The sequence below is a fragment of the Vulpes lagopus genome, chromosome 10, assembly GCF_018345385.1.
Source record: "Vulpes lagopus strain Blue_001 chromosome 10, ASM1834538v1, whole genome shotgun sequence".
In the NCBI taxonomy this organism is placed as follows: Eukaryota; Metazoa; Chordata; class Mammalia; order Carnivora; family Canidae; genus Vulpes; species Vulpes lagopus.
The window spans coordinates 82,752,206-82,767,039 of record NC_054833.1 but is presented as its reverse complement, the minus strand read 5'-3'; the positions used below and the strand labels follow the sequence as shown (position 1 = coordinate 82,767,039).

Below are 14,834 nucleotides of genomic sequence, written 5' to 3'. Positions count from 1 at the left end.
CAAGAAGATGGGGAGGGCCCAGAGCAGCTGGAGTAGGGTAGGGATGGGCCTTCAGCATACAGAGCCCTCCCCCAACACCCCCCAGTATGGACACAGAAGGACATCCCCAAGTAGTCACGGCTCCACAGCCCTGCTGAGAGTCCCAACAAGAGGGCCCAGGGCCCCAGGGCAGACCCCCTAGGCACTGAGGTCTAAGGATGCACAGAAGCCAAGGTGGCGACAACTAGTGGGCCCTAAAGATCCTGAAGACCTCCAGCAGACCGCCCTGGGCAGGGCCTGGCTGCTCAAACGGTGAAGTGCAGGGGCATGAGCGATGGGCAGGAGTCCTGCCAAACCCATGGCCACCGGCACCAGTGCTCGTTCCTGCTATGAGCCGTGGGAATCCTCCACCACCAGTGAGCCAGGCTGGTTCTGGATCCCAGGCCTCAGACTCCTCATCCCAAAGCTCAATGCTCCCTGCTCCTACTAGCTCTGGCTGGGCTCGGGGAGATCCTCAAGAAGCTGGGCCCCAGGCCCCAACAAAGACACAGAACTGAGAAGGAGTGGTTTTATTGAGGATACCACAGAGCCACGGGACCATCTGTGACAGGAGGGTGTGAGCACAGACTACATGTCAGTGACATCACACCCGCCACACACCAGTCATGCACACATGTGAGCCTCAGGCACATGAGCACCTCACATGCACCTGCACTGTGGGCAGCTCAGAAGCCACGGTGGGGGCTTGGGACAGGGAGGGCAGGCACAGATGCCAAGGATGGCTACAGTCAGGTCAGGCACAGACCCACCCCTTGCTCACTGGTCAGTCATGTCACACATATAGGCCAATACTCAAATGTAGCGCACACAGGGTCAGAAGTGGTCACTCTGTTGTGCAGGTGGTGACTGGTGGCCTCCCATACCAAGACAAGCCCTGGAAGCCCTGCCTCCCCCTCCTCCCTCACCTGGGAGCCCCAGAAAGGTCAGGGACACTAGCATGTCCGACTGCCTCTCCCCATTTCTAGGCTTCCAGGCCGAATTAGGAGGATCTGAGGGCTCGGGGACTCTTCCCCCAGTCTGTTCTGCCCTAAACAGTCCTTCTGAGGAAGGCAAAGCCTCTAGCGTGGCTCCAGCGCCCCCTCCCCGACCCGGGGTGCACAGAGGAGGGATCCCCTCAGCGCGGCAGGCCTTGAAGGTTCTCATACACGCCGCAGGGGGCCTCCGCGGTCCTGCGGGGCAGAGACAGGGTTTGGTCTACACCCGCGCGGGACCCCGCCCCGGGTGCCCCCCCTACGACCTCCCCACTCCCGGGGCGGGGGGGGGGGGCACTGCCCGGCCCCCCTACCCTGGGACCCAGGCCTGGTCCAGTTCCCTGACGACCTCCCCACTCCCGAGGGGGCACAGCGTGGCCCTCTTATCCCGGGACCCCGGCCCGGTCCAGCTCCGCGACGACCCCACTCACGCCGGCGCCCGAGGCAACGCGGGTCCAGCGCTGTGGCCGGAATCCTGCGACCTGACGCCCACATTCAGGTAGTCGCGCTCCCCCGGCGGCTGGCGGGGGGAGGTGGGGCCGCCGGTCACCATGGTGATGGCCGTGCAGGCCCCACCCCCGCCCGGCCCCGCCCCCACCCCACCTGCTCGCGCAGGCGCCGCTGCTCGTCCTGGATGTACCGCTGCACGGCCAGGTACACGAACTTGTACTGCGCTTCGGTCTGCACCATTCCCGAGCGCTGCCGCCGCACCAGCTGGATGGTCTTGGGAACGTCGATGTCGCAGTCCAGACCTGGACACAGCGCGCTCAGGGCCGGGCAGCGGCCGGGAGGACGGGGCGGGGCTGGACAGGAGGGGCGGGGGCCAGCGGGAGCCGGGGCTGGACAGGAGGGGCGGGGGCCAGCGGGAGCCGGGGCTGGACAGGAGGGGCGGGGGCTAGCGGGGGCCGGGGCTGGACAGGAGGGGCGGGGGCTAGCGGGGGCCGGGGCTGGACAGGAGGGGCGGGGGCTAGCGGGGGGCCGGGGCTGGACAGGAGGGATGGGGGTCAGCGGGGGGCCGGGGCTGGACAGGAGGGGCGGGGGCCAGCGGGGGCCGGGGCTGGACAGGAAGGATGGGGGTCAGCGGGGGGCCGGGGCTGGACAGGAGGGGCGGGGGCTAGCGGGGGCCGGGGCTGGACAGGAGGGGCGGGGGCTAGCGGGGGCCGGGGCTGGACAGGAGGGGTGGGGGTCAGCGGGGGGCCGGGGCTGGACAGGAGGGGCGGGGGCCAGCGGGGGCCGGGGCTGGACAGGAAGGATGGGGGTCAGCGGGGGGCCGGGGCTGGACAGGAAGGACGGGGCTGGACAGGAGGGACGGGGGCTAGCGGGGGGCTGGGGCTGGACAGGAAGGATAGGGGCCAGCGGGGGGCTGGGGCTGGACAGGAGGGACAGGGCTGGACAGGAGGAATGGGGGCCAGCAGGGTGCTGGGGCTGGACAGGAGGGGCTGGGGCCGGCGTGGGTGCCACGGGCTCACCCTGCCTGCGGATAGTGTCCACCAGGATGTCAATCACAATGATGGTGCCAGTGCGACCGATGCCGGCGCTGTGGGGACGGAGCGGGAGGCCTGTGGCGAGTGTAGGGGAGGAGGCCGTGGCCCTGCCCCGGCTGGACTTGCACTGCCCGCCTACCCCGTCCCCGATCGCACCTGCAGTGCACCACGATGGGTCCGGCTCCCGGCATGCTGCTCTGGGTCCTATTCACCTCTTCCAGGAAGCCAAGGACGCCAGATGGCTCTGCCGGGACCCCGTGGTCTGGCCAGCTGAAGTAGTGGTAGTGCTTCACTGTGCGCCGTGGCTCTTCCTGGGCAGGGCAGGCTGGTGAGCCGGGCCAGTCTGGGAGCTCCCAGGTGGGGCCAGGCCGGGGGTGGGTGGGGGGTAGGGGGGTGTCAGAGTGGAGCTGCTGTGACCCCTCATCCCTGGGGATCAGAGGGCACAGGGCAGGAACCTGCAGAAGGCAGGCAGGATTTGCCAGAAGGAATGACCAGCAGGGTAAAGGCCCAGCAGATGGGAATGGGAGGGAACTATAGGGTTCAGAGCCTGGGGGCACTCAGCTCCAGGTGGGCTTGGGCCCCTGGGGAAAGGAAGAGGGAGCAACAGGGTGACAGGTTTAGGGACAATGAACTCTATTTGGGAAAAGCCAAGTGTGAGGGGCCTGCAGGGCCCCCCAGGTGGTTAGACATAAGAAACCAGGTAGAGATGGGGGGGCCTGGGAAGGAATCTGTTCCTGCCACAGAAATAGGCACCACTGGCATATAAAAGTCATTGACTCTGCTGAGGTGGCCCATGGAGAGAGTAGGGAGGGAGAGGCCATGTGGATGTGAGGTCACCCTGGGGCCAGGGAACTGGGACCTGGGGGCCTAGGGTTGGGAATGTCACCTGCCTGTGAACACTGCCCCCTAGCGCCCAGGCCAGGACTGTGCCCACTGTGCCCACTGGGTTAAGGAACCTGAATTCCATCAAGGCCAGTGGGATTGGGTGGGGCCCCATAAGGGGGTTCTCCGAGGACAGGGCTTCCTCACCCCCAGTGCAGACCTGTGGACTTCTACCACTGTGACTCTGACCCTGCATGCCTTGTGGCCCTCTGGGCTCACCTGATCTGGCCGCCACACCTGCAGTTCCCGCACACAGTAGCCCTGGGCCTGGTACTCAGCCAAGTTGCAGATACGTACACAGCCATATTCTTGGCTGCCATGCAGCTCTGGCCAGTATCGGAAACATTTGTTCTGGGAGGAGGGTGCATTGTATCAGCTGTGGTGAAAGACCACCAGCACCCTTGCCCCTTATGCCCTATGGGGATTTGCATATGCATACACAGGGGCCTTCCAGAGTCCTCCCCACCCCCTACCAGCATCCCGAAGGATGAAGGAGAAGCAAGACAGCATCAGCCACCAGCACAAGTCCACGTGAGCACATGATGGGGAGGGGGCTGTCCAAGCTCCTACCCGGCCTCGCTCCACCTCCCTTGTGGCCATGACAATGACCCGTGTATTCTCCTGGTATACCATCGCCCAGAAGGCAGCCACTGTGGTTTGCAGACAGCCCTGGGTGGCGATGTATACCTTGCCCAGTCCATGACCTGGCTTCGCCTCTGGATCACTCTGTAAGGGGGTGGGGGTCAGGTGTCCACTCTTTACAGGATTTAAAGTGCAGAGAACAATGCAAATCTATGCAAATGATGTACAGTGTAGCACCAGGTGGTTCACAAGCAAATCAAAGCAGCACCACCAGGTGCCTAGCACATGGCCCCTCCTGCCTTAGGCTAGGGAGGAGCTTAAGACCAATATTTAGTCCAGCCCATTCTAAGAACCCCTTGGAAACTGCCACAGCCCCTCTCTCCCAATCATGTCTCCTGTCCTGCCAGGGTCCATGATCCCTGGGGGACCCAGATCTTCCTGAGCCTGTCAGCAGAAGCTCTAGATTCATCATAGAGGGATAGGGTGACTGGTATGTAGCCAAACATGGCTCAGGTTGTCCTATGTGATTCATGCTAGGCTCTACATGCAGCTGGCCACTCACACGTGTCTCTTGCACACCCACCCTGATGTAGTTGGCATTGATGTAGTCTGCTCCAGGCACATTGTCGTCCACATCATGCAGAGTGACACGGGTGGTATCAACTGGGAAGGGGAAGATGCTGCTCAGGTTCCCAGAGAAGGAAAAAATAGACCCCGCCTGCCTCCTTGCCTGGGGACCCCACGCTGAGCAAGATGAGGGAGGGAGGGGCTCTGAATGTGCAGAAGGCAGAGTCACACTGGTGGTGGGAACCCACGCGGCCTCAGCCCACACAGGGCTCCTCCTCGCCAGATCGGCCCCACATGTAGTAGATGGGGTCCTGCCCCCAGTGTGGCCCCGCTCCTGGCCCTCACAGGGAAGGATGTTCTTGTAGCGATTCTTGGGCTTGTTTTCCAATCGCTGTCCCTCTTTCCGGGGATATAGGAGCCGACATTCCTGCTGCTGCAGCATCTAGGGGAGGGGTCATGGAAGCCTCAGTCTGTTGTTCCCCAGAGCCTTCAATGACCATCCTTCCTGTCCTGACCCTCCCCCCGGACCCCCCCTCCGCTGCTGGCCCTGGTCCAAGCCCCAAAGGATGGGAGTCTGTGGGAGAGTGAACAGTGGCGAGGGGGGCGGGCACCTCAAACTCTTCCCAGAAGCCCTGCTTGGCCTTCTCGCTGGCATCAGCAGCCCTGTTGAGCTCCTGTACTCGGCTCTCGATGCTTGCGGCATTGATCCTCGTGGCCTTGAGGGGCTGGCCGGGAGAAGATGCGTCCCTTAGCAGGGCCCAGCAGACCCCACAGCACCTTCCCCTGGGGCAGCTACCCTGGCCCCACACCCTTTCCCCTGGGTACTGGGGTCCCTTGGCCCTCCCCACCCCAGAGGTGAAGCTCACTCTGGGTCCCAAGGCACCCCCTGGGCTCTGGGCATACCTGCTTGAGATGCACCACAATCCCCGACTTCTCCACCATGGGATTCTTCCTGTAGCGCTCCACCAGGTCTCTGAGGGTGTCGAACCGTTCCCCACCTCCTACGTCATACTTCCCATCTGGCTGTGGGGGCGGCAATGAGGGGCCTGGCCACGACCCCCTCCCCTGAGTCACACCCACCCCTGCTACCACCTCCCACCTGGAAGTGGATCATGATGTGTGTGACCCGTGCCCGGCGGTCTTCCTTGTCTGGCTGCTGTGTGAACACAGACAGCACGAAGTCCCCAGGCTTGCTCTGACTCTCCCGTACCAGGAAGGTACCCGGACGTCCTTTTTCCATCAGCAGCTGCTCGGCCTCCTTGCCAGACAGGTGCCCATGGTACCACCTGGCCCAGGGTGTGGGGTGTCGAGGGGGACACAGGTGAGATGGGGCTGTGGCCTGGCTGGGTGAGGGGACACAGACCCACATGCAGCCAGAAGGCTCCAAGCCAAGACAGAGGGAGACGGACAGACCCACCCAGATCCCCTCACCCGGGCCAGCCTGTCTACCCTGCCCTACTCTCTGACTCTCCCTACCTAGGAACAGGCAAGCAGAAGGCAGGACAGGTGGGGCCTGCAGGGCCAGAGGTGGCCACCAGGTGGCAGCCTGGCTCCAGCAAGGAGGGTCAGGGCCACCTTCCTAGACCAGCCCCACCACCCCTCCCTGGCAGATGCAGTTCCTTCAGGTCTCAGCAGTGCAGGTCGGGAAACTGAGGCTGGATGAAACCGTTCACCTGAGTCACCAGCCAGGAGGGTGGGCATACGACTGGCTGCAGGGCTCCAGCTGCTCACGCTGACCCAGGGGACATGAGGCTCAAAACCCCAGGGGAGGGCAGCATGCAGGACTCCCTCAGCTTAGCTGCAGCGGTGCCCAAGCCTGGCCCTGAGCCATGGAGCACAAAAGAAACCAGAGGCCTTGCCCAACAGGCCCTGCCCCAGGACATCTGCATGCACATGGTCACAAACACCCAGATGTCTGCTGCTCACCGCTCAGATATGGGGTCCTGGCAGCCCAGGGGGTGCCTGAGCTCAACGGGGGCCCCGCTGCGCTCACGGAGCAGCCCCCCATGCTGGCCTGTGTAGTGCTGCACCAGCTCCGCCAGTGTGGCAAACTTCTCCCCACCGTAAAGATCATAGTAGTCGCCTGTGTTTTGGATCTTGACGTGGGTCACTTCATCATGGCGCCTAGAAGGGCAGGGGCACCAGTCACTGTCATGGATGTGGGGGGGGTATGCTCCCACCAACCCCCTTCTTCCCATCACCACCCTCAGCTTCCAGAACAGTCCTTGAGCTTTTCCTGTGCTGTTATCTCTGCCTCTGTGGTTCCCCTGCCAGGAAGAGCCAAGGCCAGGCCCTTCCCCATCCAGCAAGCCTGAGAGCCCCCCCCTGCCCCCCGCTGGTGGGTAACCCCCCCCCCCCCCCCCCGCTGTCTCCCTGTGCCGTCAGGACTGGACTTGCAGACCACAGGCCAGACTCTCCCTGAGCCTGGAGGCAGACACTGAAGCGACCCTCCATGACCCAGACCACCTGCCTGGGGACACGGCCCCCAGGATGGCCTCTCCAGGCCTCGCAGCACAGGAAGCTATGAGGGAAGTCTCAAGGGAGAACCTCAGTCTCCAAAGTGAGAGAAGTCCATCCTGACAGCTAGCCTCAGGCCCACCTGCTGCCTCAGTTTAGCAGAGAAACTGGAAAGATCTAGAGCCACCCCAGCAGATCACCACTCTTTCCCACAGAGTGACCCCTTCCCATCCAGGGCCGACACAAGTCTGGCTGTCCACTCTGCTGCTTGCAGCCCCTCCCCATCCCTCCTCTCCACACAATGGGCCTTTCATGGCCTCCGGCCAGACCCTCAGTGGGCAGCACCCCCAGGAGATGGGGTCATAATCGTGGGCCATTGAGGCCCCCTGCCCAATACACCAGAATCCTCAGAGGGCAGGAGGGAGGTCCTGCCAACTCCCCAACCTCACTGAGCCCTCCAAACGATTCCCTCCTGTCCAGAAGCCACCTGGCCAGGAATGCCTGCTTCCCCCCACCCTTGCCAACCTGTTGGCTCCCCACCCCTGGTAGGGATGCTGACTTCCTAGGATGGGGGGACTGATCCCCACCTGTCCCCCAGCTTAGGGTGTTGGATTCCCTTGAGCCTCAGGCCTGTCCACACCAGGCTGCAGCACCCATCCACCTTCACCCACCTGACAGACAATGTGAAGCCTCCCGGGCAGCTCTTGCTGGGTCTCGCCAGGAAGCTCCCGTGCTGGCCCCTGGATAGGAGCAGCTTCTCTGCCTCAACTCCACTGATGTTGGGGTGAAACCACCTGGAATGAAGACCATAAGTTGGCTATCCCAGAGAGCTAGGATGTACCCTGTATCCCCCCAGCCCCACCCAGAGTCCTGGCCCACACCCAACCTCCACCTGGTGCCTGCTGTGGGCCTCGTGCTTACCCCCTTCCATGGTCTGAGGTCTGTGGGGAATGAGGTGGGGCTATGGGGTCCCAGGGATATAGATGAGCAGAAACTTTCCTACAGCTGGAGGGTGGGTGGGGGTGACCACCACCATCAGGATCCTCACCTTTTTTCTTTTTTCTTTTTTAAGATTTTATTTATTTATTATTCATGAGAGACATAGGGAGAGAGAGGCAGAGACACAGGCAGAGGGAGAAGCAGGTTCCTGACAGGGAGCCCTTTGTGGGACTCGATCCCGGAACTCCGGGATCACGCCCTGAGCCGAAGACAGGCGCTCAACCACTGACCCACCCAGGTGTCCCAGGATCCTCACCTTAAACTCTGTGCCTGGTCCTTCTGGCCCTGTCAGGGCATCCCAGCTTGGCCAAAGGCACTCGGGGAGCCCCAGTGTCACCAGGGCTTCCTTCCTGCCTTTACAGCCCCACGAGCAGACCCTGTCCACTCTATGCCTCCAGGCGTGGTATTGGCCACCACCTTCTCTCATGGGGCACATGCTGCAACCTCAAGGACCGCTTCCCCAGCCCTGGCTCTCCTCAGAGAGCCGCAGGACTAGCTGTTTTCTGCTCCGCTGACCTACAAGCACAAGGCTGAGAGAGCCCTCTCACTTCTCCTTCTTTCCTTCTTACTCTGCCTTATTTTTCTCATAGTATTTGTCACCTCCTTGACATATAGGATGTATTATTGGCTTACTGTCTATCTCCCACTCAAGCATTTAAGCTCCAAAGGATAGAGACTGTTCTGCCTGGGTATTAATGAATATGCCTGAATTAAGAAATGAATGAAAAGGGGGGGTACCCGGGTGGCTCAGTCGGTGAAGCTTCTGACTCTCGGGTTTGGCTCAGGTTGTGATTTCAAGGTTGTGAGATCGAGCCCCACATTGGGCTCTGCTCTCAGGGGCGAGTCCGCTTGAGACCCTCCTTGTCCCTCTGCCCCTCCCTCCACTCCTGCTCTCTCTCTAAAATAAATAAATAAAATCTTAAAAAAAAAAAAAAAGAAGTGAATGAATAAGTAAATGGATGGCAGGGGTACAGGTGGATGGGTGGCCTACACCTGAGAGGAGGGTCAGGACGGCTGGCAGGTTCCGCCACCTGTGGAGCCCAATACAGGCCGAGTCCTGTTGGTGAAGGACTAGAGGGGCTGCAACCCTGCCTCCACCCCCCAGCCCTGCCTCCCTGGGACTGGCCAGAGGGACTGGCCAGGAGGGCCCTTGCTCAGGGCTGTCATAGAAGCCAAGCGAAGAAAGTGCTTACCTGAGCCCGGCATGAGGCCACAGCCAAGACCATAGCTGCTATGTTCTTTACCCTGGTAGCTCTGATGTCCCCTCTCAGGGCAAGCATTTTTTTTTTTCAGGGCAAGCATTTAAAGCTCAGGTTTATTTTATTTTTATTTTTTGAAGATTTTATTTATTTATTCATGAGAGACACACAGAGAAAGGCAGAGACATAGGCAGAAGGAGAAGCAGGCTCCATGCAGGGAGCCCGACATGGGACTCGATCCCGGGTCTCCAGGATCATGCCCTGGGCCGAAGGCAGATGCTAAACCGCTGAACCACCCAGGGATCCCCCTAAAGCTCAGGTTTAAATCTGACCCAAGAGATAGGAACAAAGACGATCCTGCCCTGTAGAAATCTTTCTAGAATGGAAATCAGACCACATGTCTAAAGCCCCCTGGATCTCGCCCTCTGGGTCTTCTCCTCCTTCAGGGCCTGTCCTAACTCCTCTAAGGAGCCATTCTGTGCACACAGTCTATACCTGTATGTCCCACACAGCAGCTTCCATGTGAATGTAAATGAATTAAAATTCAACAAAATCAAACCCAGTTCCTTGGTCACACTGCTACACTTCACTGCTGAGAGCCACATGTGGCTGGCAGACACTGTTGACAGTGCAGGTAGGAAACGTTTCCATCACCACAGAAAGTTCTGGTCTGTGCTGGTCTGCAAGCTCGTCCTTGCCTGAGTCCTCACAGGTCTGTTCCCCTCTGCCCTCCAGCTCCACTGAGACCTCAGCTCTCAGAGTGTCATCTGTCTCCAGGGCCTGTGGTCAGGCCTCTGTCCTCAGCAGCACCTGACAGACACAGGTGGTTATGCCTCCTTCTAGAAATATTTCTCCAGAATTCCACACTGCTCAGCTCTTCTGCTTTCCCTGGCTAGAACCCTCTGCTGGGCCCTCCTCTTTCTGACTTCTCAATGTCAGACTCCCCACCTGAGCCCGGCATGTGTCGACAGGTCCATGTGCCTTCTATACCTCTCACCCCACGTGGGATCTGAGCCTCAAACTCACAAATACTTCTTGGCATCTCTCTTTGGAAAGGTAACATTTCTATCTTTCATTTGCAAAATTTAAAACTCCTGGCCATGCCCATAAACCATAACTTTGTTACATAGTCCTCACTCAGGGAAGGGGACACCACTCACTCATAGCTCAGGTCACCAACCTGCAGCCCCTCGGTGCTCTCTTCTCCAGCAGCCTTGTGCCCTACCTTCCAAATGCACAGAACCAACTGCCTGTGCTGGGCACGGTGTATAGTCCCTGCATTTCCCTGCAGCGCCACTGCTCCCCTACCTTGTTTTTTCTTTTTTTTTTAAGATTTTATGTATTTATTCATTAGAGACACAGAGAGAGGGGCAGAGACACAGGCAGAGGGAGAAGCAGGCTCCATGCAAGGAGCCTGATGTGGGACTTGATCCCAGGACTTCAAGATCACGCCCTGAGCCAAAGGCAGATGCTCAACCGCTGAACCACCCAGGCGTCCCTCCCCTACCTTGTTAATGGCCCATAGACACATACACAATTTGTGTTTATCACTTTGTGCCTTCACTGAGGGCAGGCTCTCCAGGGTCCATGTGTTAATTCAGAGAGGCCTGGAAGCCCAGATGACTGGCCTAGGGCCACCTGGCCTGAGTAACACTCCTGTTCACACTTTCCCTGGGGGAATCAGGGACAGGGCCATCCAGGTACTTCCTGGACTTGGCCTGAGACTACTGCTTTGAGCTCCCTCCCACACTGGCTTGTGGGGAAGTCAGACCTGGGGCAATTTTTGGTCAATTGGTCCAGCAGCTGAGGCTACCAGGGAAGGCTTCCTAGAGGCGGAGATGCCATGTGGTGACCTCCAGAGCTGGTCACAGGAAAGTGGGCGGCGAGACCACCAGGAACAGGGCAATGGCTTTCTGCTGTCCTTGAACCGTGATGAGACAGTGTGGGGTGGTGGTGGGGGGAGGACTAGAACCCAGAAGAAAGCTTCCAACCCCCTCCACCCTGGGCCACCTACTCTGTTGAACCACATCCTGTGCCCAGATGCCCCCTCCCCCCAGCCCCAGCAGGCAGCCTCAGATTCCAGTTCAAGATGGGCAATGCCCAGAGTGTGGGGGCAGGGATGGAGGGTGGAGGCCCAGAATCAAAGCCACAGAGAGGGGTGAAGGGCACCTTGGTGTCCTTTCAAGGATCCTCAATCATACTTTCCGTCCCCCTTGCCTCCCCACAAACTGTCACTGGGTCTATCAGGTGGAAATCTTCAGGGGTGGGGTGTCCTGAGAACTTGCAGCCACTCCTACCAACGCGCTCCAGAATCTCAGGCTGAGGCAGGGCCTCACATCCCCCTAGCCAGACGTGGAGGTGGAGCTGGGTGCCCAGCAGGCCAGTGAGGCTTGCTGCCCCTGGCTACAGGGGTGGGAGGTGGTAGGGAGGCTCCAGGTGCCCATCTCTAATCCCCGGACCCTCTCTGTGCCAGAGCGCTCCCTGCCCTGTGACGGGTCAATGACTCAGCTCTGCCTTGGTGATGCGGCCTTGCCGTCCCAGGAAGGGGAGGTAGGTAGGGTGAGCAGCGCATACTGGGCTTCCCACAGGTCCAATGGCCTGGCCCCCTCAGGCCCGCTGGACCCAGTCTGAGCTCAGGAACCCAGGAACAGACCAGGCCACCTAACCAATCAGCTTGAACCCAGGCTGGCCACTAGTCTGGCCTGCACAGCCTTGCCGCAACCCTGGGACCCAGAGAGGCACACGATACAGAGGCTGGACACCCCGCAGGGCAAACACTGTCGTGGTGATGGGGCGTACACAGGCCAGTGTAGGGGGTTCCAGGCGTGAGGACTCTAGAGCACAGTGTCCTTCCCCTCTCCCTGCTCCCAGCCCCCAAGAGGAAACCAAACCAAGGTCTGCCTGTCCTATAGAGAACCAAACTAATCAGAGGTGCACTTTCCTCTCCAAGCCTGGGAGCAGAAGGAGAGGTGGAGGGGGCGCAGCAGGCCCACCACCCCACTAAAGGATCCAGCCCCTCCCAGGTACCAGTACTAAGACACCTGCACCCAGCCCTGCCCCACAGAGAACAGTGCCCATTGACCCGCAAACCACAGGGCCACAGGAAGGGGATGTGACGTGAGGGCGGACACAGGGGGATCGACTGTACTGCCCAGGCCTGATAGGGGTGCAGGCCATAGAGTGACCTCCAGATGGTCACCATGGGGTGGGGCAGAGAGGGGCTGGCAAGGGCGGACAGAGCCCCACCCGGGGCTTTCCCAGGCTGGCACAAGGTCACATGCACATGACACAGATGTGGCCTTCGCTGAGCACCAGGCTGAGGCTGAGGGGAGCCTGAGGGGTCATCCCAACCAGACATCTAAACCCCCTCCTCCCCAAATTTGGGCTGTTATAGACAAATTCCTGAGATCCAACTGAGTTCCCATATTTCTGAGCCTACAAGGGCTTATGACCTTGGTGGAGGCCAGTGTGCCTCATGCATCCCTCCTAGGGATCCTGGGACCCTTGTTACTGAACTGTTGCTGGCGGGGAGATGGGCGGAGACTGGGGTCTCTGCCTGGGGCTGCAGACCTTGCCCAGGCAGGGAGACACCCTGTGGACCTTCAGATCAGACCTTGTCCAGCTCCTCACGGATTGAGCATGGCCCCTCCTGTGACCTCTGGCTTCAGCAAGCCCCCAGTGATGTGTCTCCCACTTGTTTCCCCCACACACAACCTGACATCCCCATGCAGGCTAAGAGTCTGAGCTCACACACGTGTGTGCACATACCCATAGAGCAGGGACCCACAGAAAGGGCAGGGTGGACCCACTTCTTGTCACAGTTCCCATTTTTGCCTCATCTCGGATGCTGAAAGCTGGCCTGACCTGTGGCTACTTAGGCTCTCAGTCCCCACCAGGGAGCTTGGCCTCACACCTGGCCCTTTGGAGGGTCTGGAAGAAAGATGAGCTCAGCCACAGAGGGCTGGTCCTTGTGACTAGACCCTCAGGAGCCCTACTGCCCTGGGTTTTGGGCCTAAGGAAGGCAGAGTGACCCACACCTGGCAGGATAGAAGCCCAGTGGCCAAAAGGGAGCCTGGAGCAGGGCAAGGGGTACAGGGGAGGGAGAGTGGGAGGGTCTGCCCATTCTAGGCTCCAACCCCTGCCACCCACCCCTGTAGGGGCCCTTCTGGTCCCTAGGGTTGGAGTGCTTCTGACCTCCACCCAGGCCACCCCCTGCCCCCCTTTTGGAAAGAGTCCTTTCCAACTGCCTCCTGGGCCTGGGGCCCTGGTGTCGGCCCTGGCTGGACAGAGAGGTCTCGCCAAGAGGTCTGGCCTGGGGGCAGGTCTCCGCGCAACCCGTCGGTGCCCGTCGGGCCAGGCACCGCCCGAAGCGCATCTCCAGGGGTCGCAGGGTCGAGCTACCTAGCGGCCCTGGCTCACCTGCGCGAGGTCATGTCTGCTCCGAGCCCGGCGCCTGGCGGGTCCGGACCGCCGCGCCCTCGAGCCTCGGAGAGAAGGCCCCGCCCCCCGGAGCCCCGCCCCCGGAGCCCCGCCCCCGGAGTCCTGTCCCGGGACTTCCTTAAAGGCGCCGCGCCCGCACGTGTGCCCTGTGCGGGAGAAGTTGGGGTGAAAGCAACAGTCTTTGAGGGCATCAGACTTCAGAACCAGGGGATCACGCGGCCATTCCGGGCTCGGAGGGCGAGGGCGCGGGGCGGCCGGGACCGAGAGGCCCTCAGCCTGGCCGGGGCGTGAATGTTCCAAACCCACGTGTCCCAGGCCCCATGGGCCTTTCCGCATTGTCTCCTTAGTGTGTGTGTGTGGGGGGGGGGGGGGGTGCGAAGCTGGACGAGGAGACCCCTGAGGGACGGAGGCGGGATCCAGTTTGATGACCAGGGAGCCCCCTCTCCATCCTCCTACCGTGGGGGGCTTCCCTCCCTCCCTTCCTCCCTAAGTGGTGCTGACACACCCTTCACCTGTGCTCCAGCTGCGCTTCCCATCAGCTTGTTCCCAGCCCAGCCCCCACTGGCCAAACCACCTGCTCCTAAGCCTCTTACTGGGAGCAGCACCCTAATTCCTCTGGACTCTCAACCTTGAGACTCATTTGGAACATCAAGGCCCTCTCCTGTCCACCTCCCCTCTACCACTTCTTCAGGAGTGGTACAGCAAGGCATGGAACCTTCTGCAGCTTCCAACCCTGAAGCCCAGATCCCCAGCCACCCTACTGGTCCACCATGGACAGAGGGGCAGTGCTTCATGCCTGCGATACTTTCTCTCCTACACACTCAGGTCACTTCACCTAGCCACCTGAGGGTCCTGAGCCTCAGCAGCTATTGCCCTGAGAGCCTCTCCTGGAAGCATCAACTCCGAGACACTCCTGGTCCTCCTGGCCCTACTGGCCCACCTTCTTCTTGACCTCCTGGTATGAGAGCCTCTTCTCCCCTCACTTGACCCCCAGAGCAGCCCACGGGCTCCCATATGTTCAGCATGCCCTCCACCTAGTACTGCATGGCTTCCTGAACTCCATTCGGTTGGGTCTCAGCTCCTCAAGCTGAGCACCTCCAGATACGTCAGGGTGGCAGCCACCCAGGTGCCCCAGTGCCTGCATTAGTGCCCTGCTCCCCCCGCCCCCACCCACTACAGGCCTATCCACTCTGCTCCAAAATCCCTCTCTTCCC

The 14,834-nt window shown here is 60.7% G+C and overlaps 1 protein-coding gene across 2 annotated transcripts; it reads right to left on the bottom strand.

Annotated features, from left to right (window-relative positions):
• Positions 1 to 175: 175 nt before the first annotated feature.
• LOC121499421 (tyrosine-protein phosphatase non-receptor type 11-like) lies at positions 176 to 13,663 on the bottom strand. 2 transcript variants are annotated; one of them, XM_041769998.1, is made up of 15 exons: positions 13,600 to 13,663; positions 7,654 to 7,776; positions 6,452 to 6,649; positions 5,736 to 5,811; positions 5,429 to 5,548; positions 5,137 to 5,250; positions 4,871 to 4,967; positions 4,542 to 4,621; positions 3,947 to 4,102; positions 3,596 to 3,727; positions 2,651 to 2,805; positions 2,480 to 2,547; positions 1,614 to 1,762; positions 1,442 to 1,530; positions 176 to 1,208 (listed from the first exon to the last, which is right to left on the bottom strand). In XM_041769998.1, exons 1-15 carry the CDS (start codon positions 13,611 to 13,613, stop codon positions 1,154 to 1,156), a joined length of 1,626 nt encoding a protein of 541 aa, XP_041625932.1. In that variant the 5' UTR covers positions 13,614 to 13,663; the 3' UTR covers positions 176 to 1,153. The 2 variants fall into 2 exon arrangements, with proteins under 2 accessions (XP_041625932.1, XP_041625931.1); XM_041769997.1 differs by having other exon boundaries at positions 178 to 1,208; positions 5,625 to 5,811.
• Between the last annotated feature and the right edge of the window lie 1,171 nt (positions 13,664 to 14,834).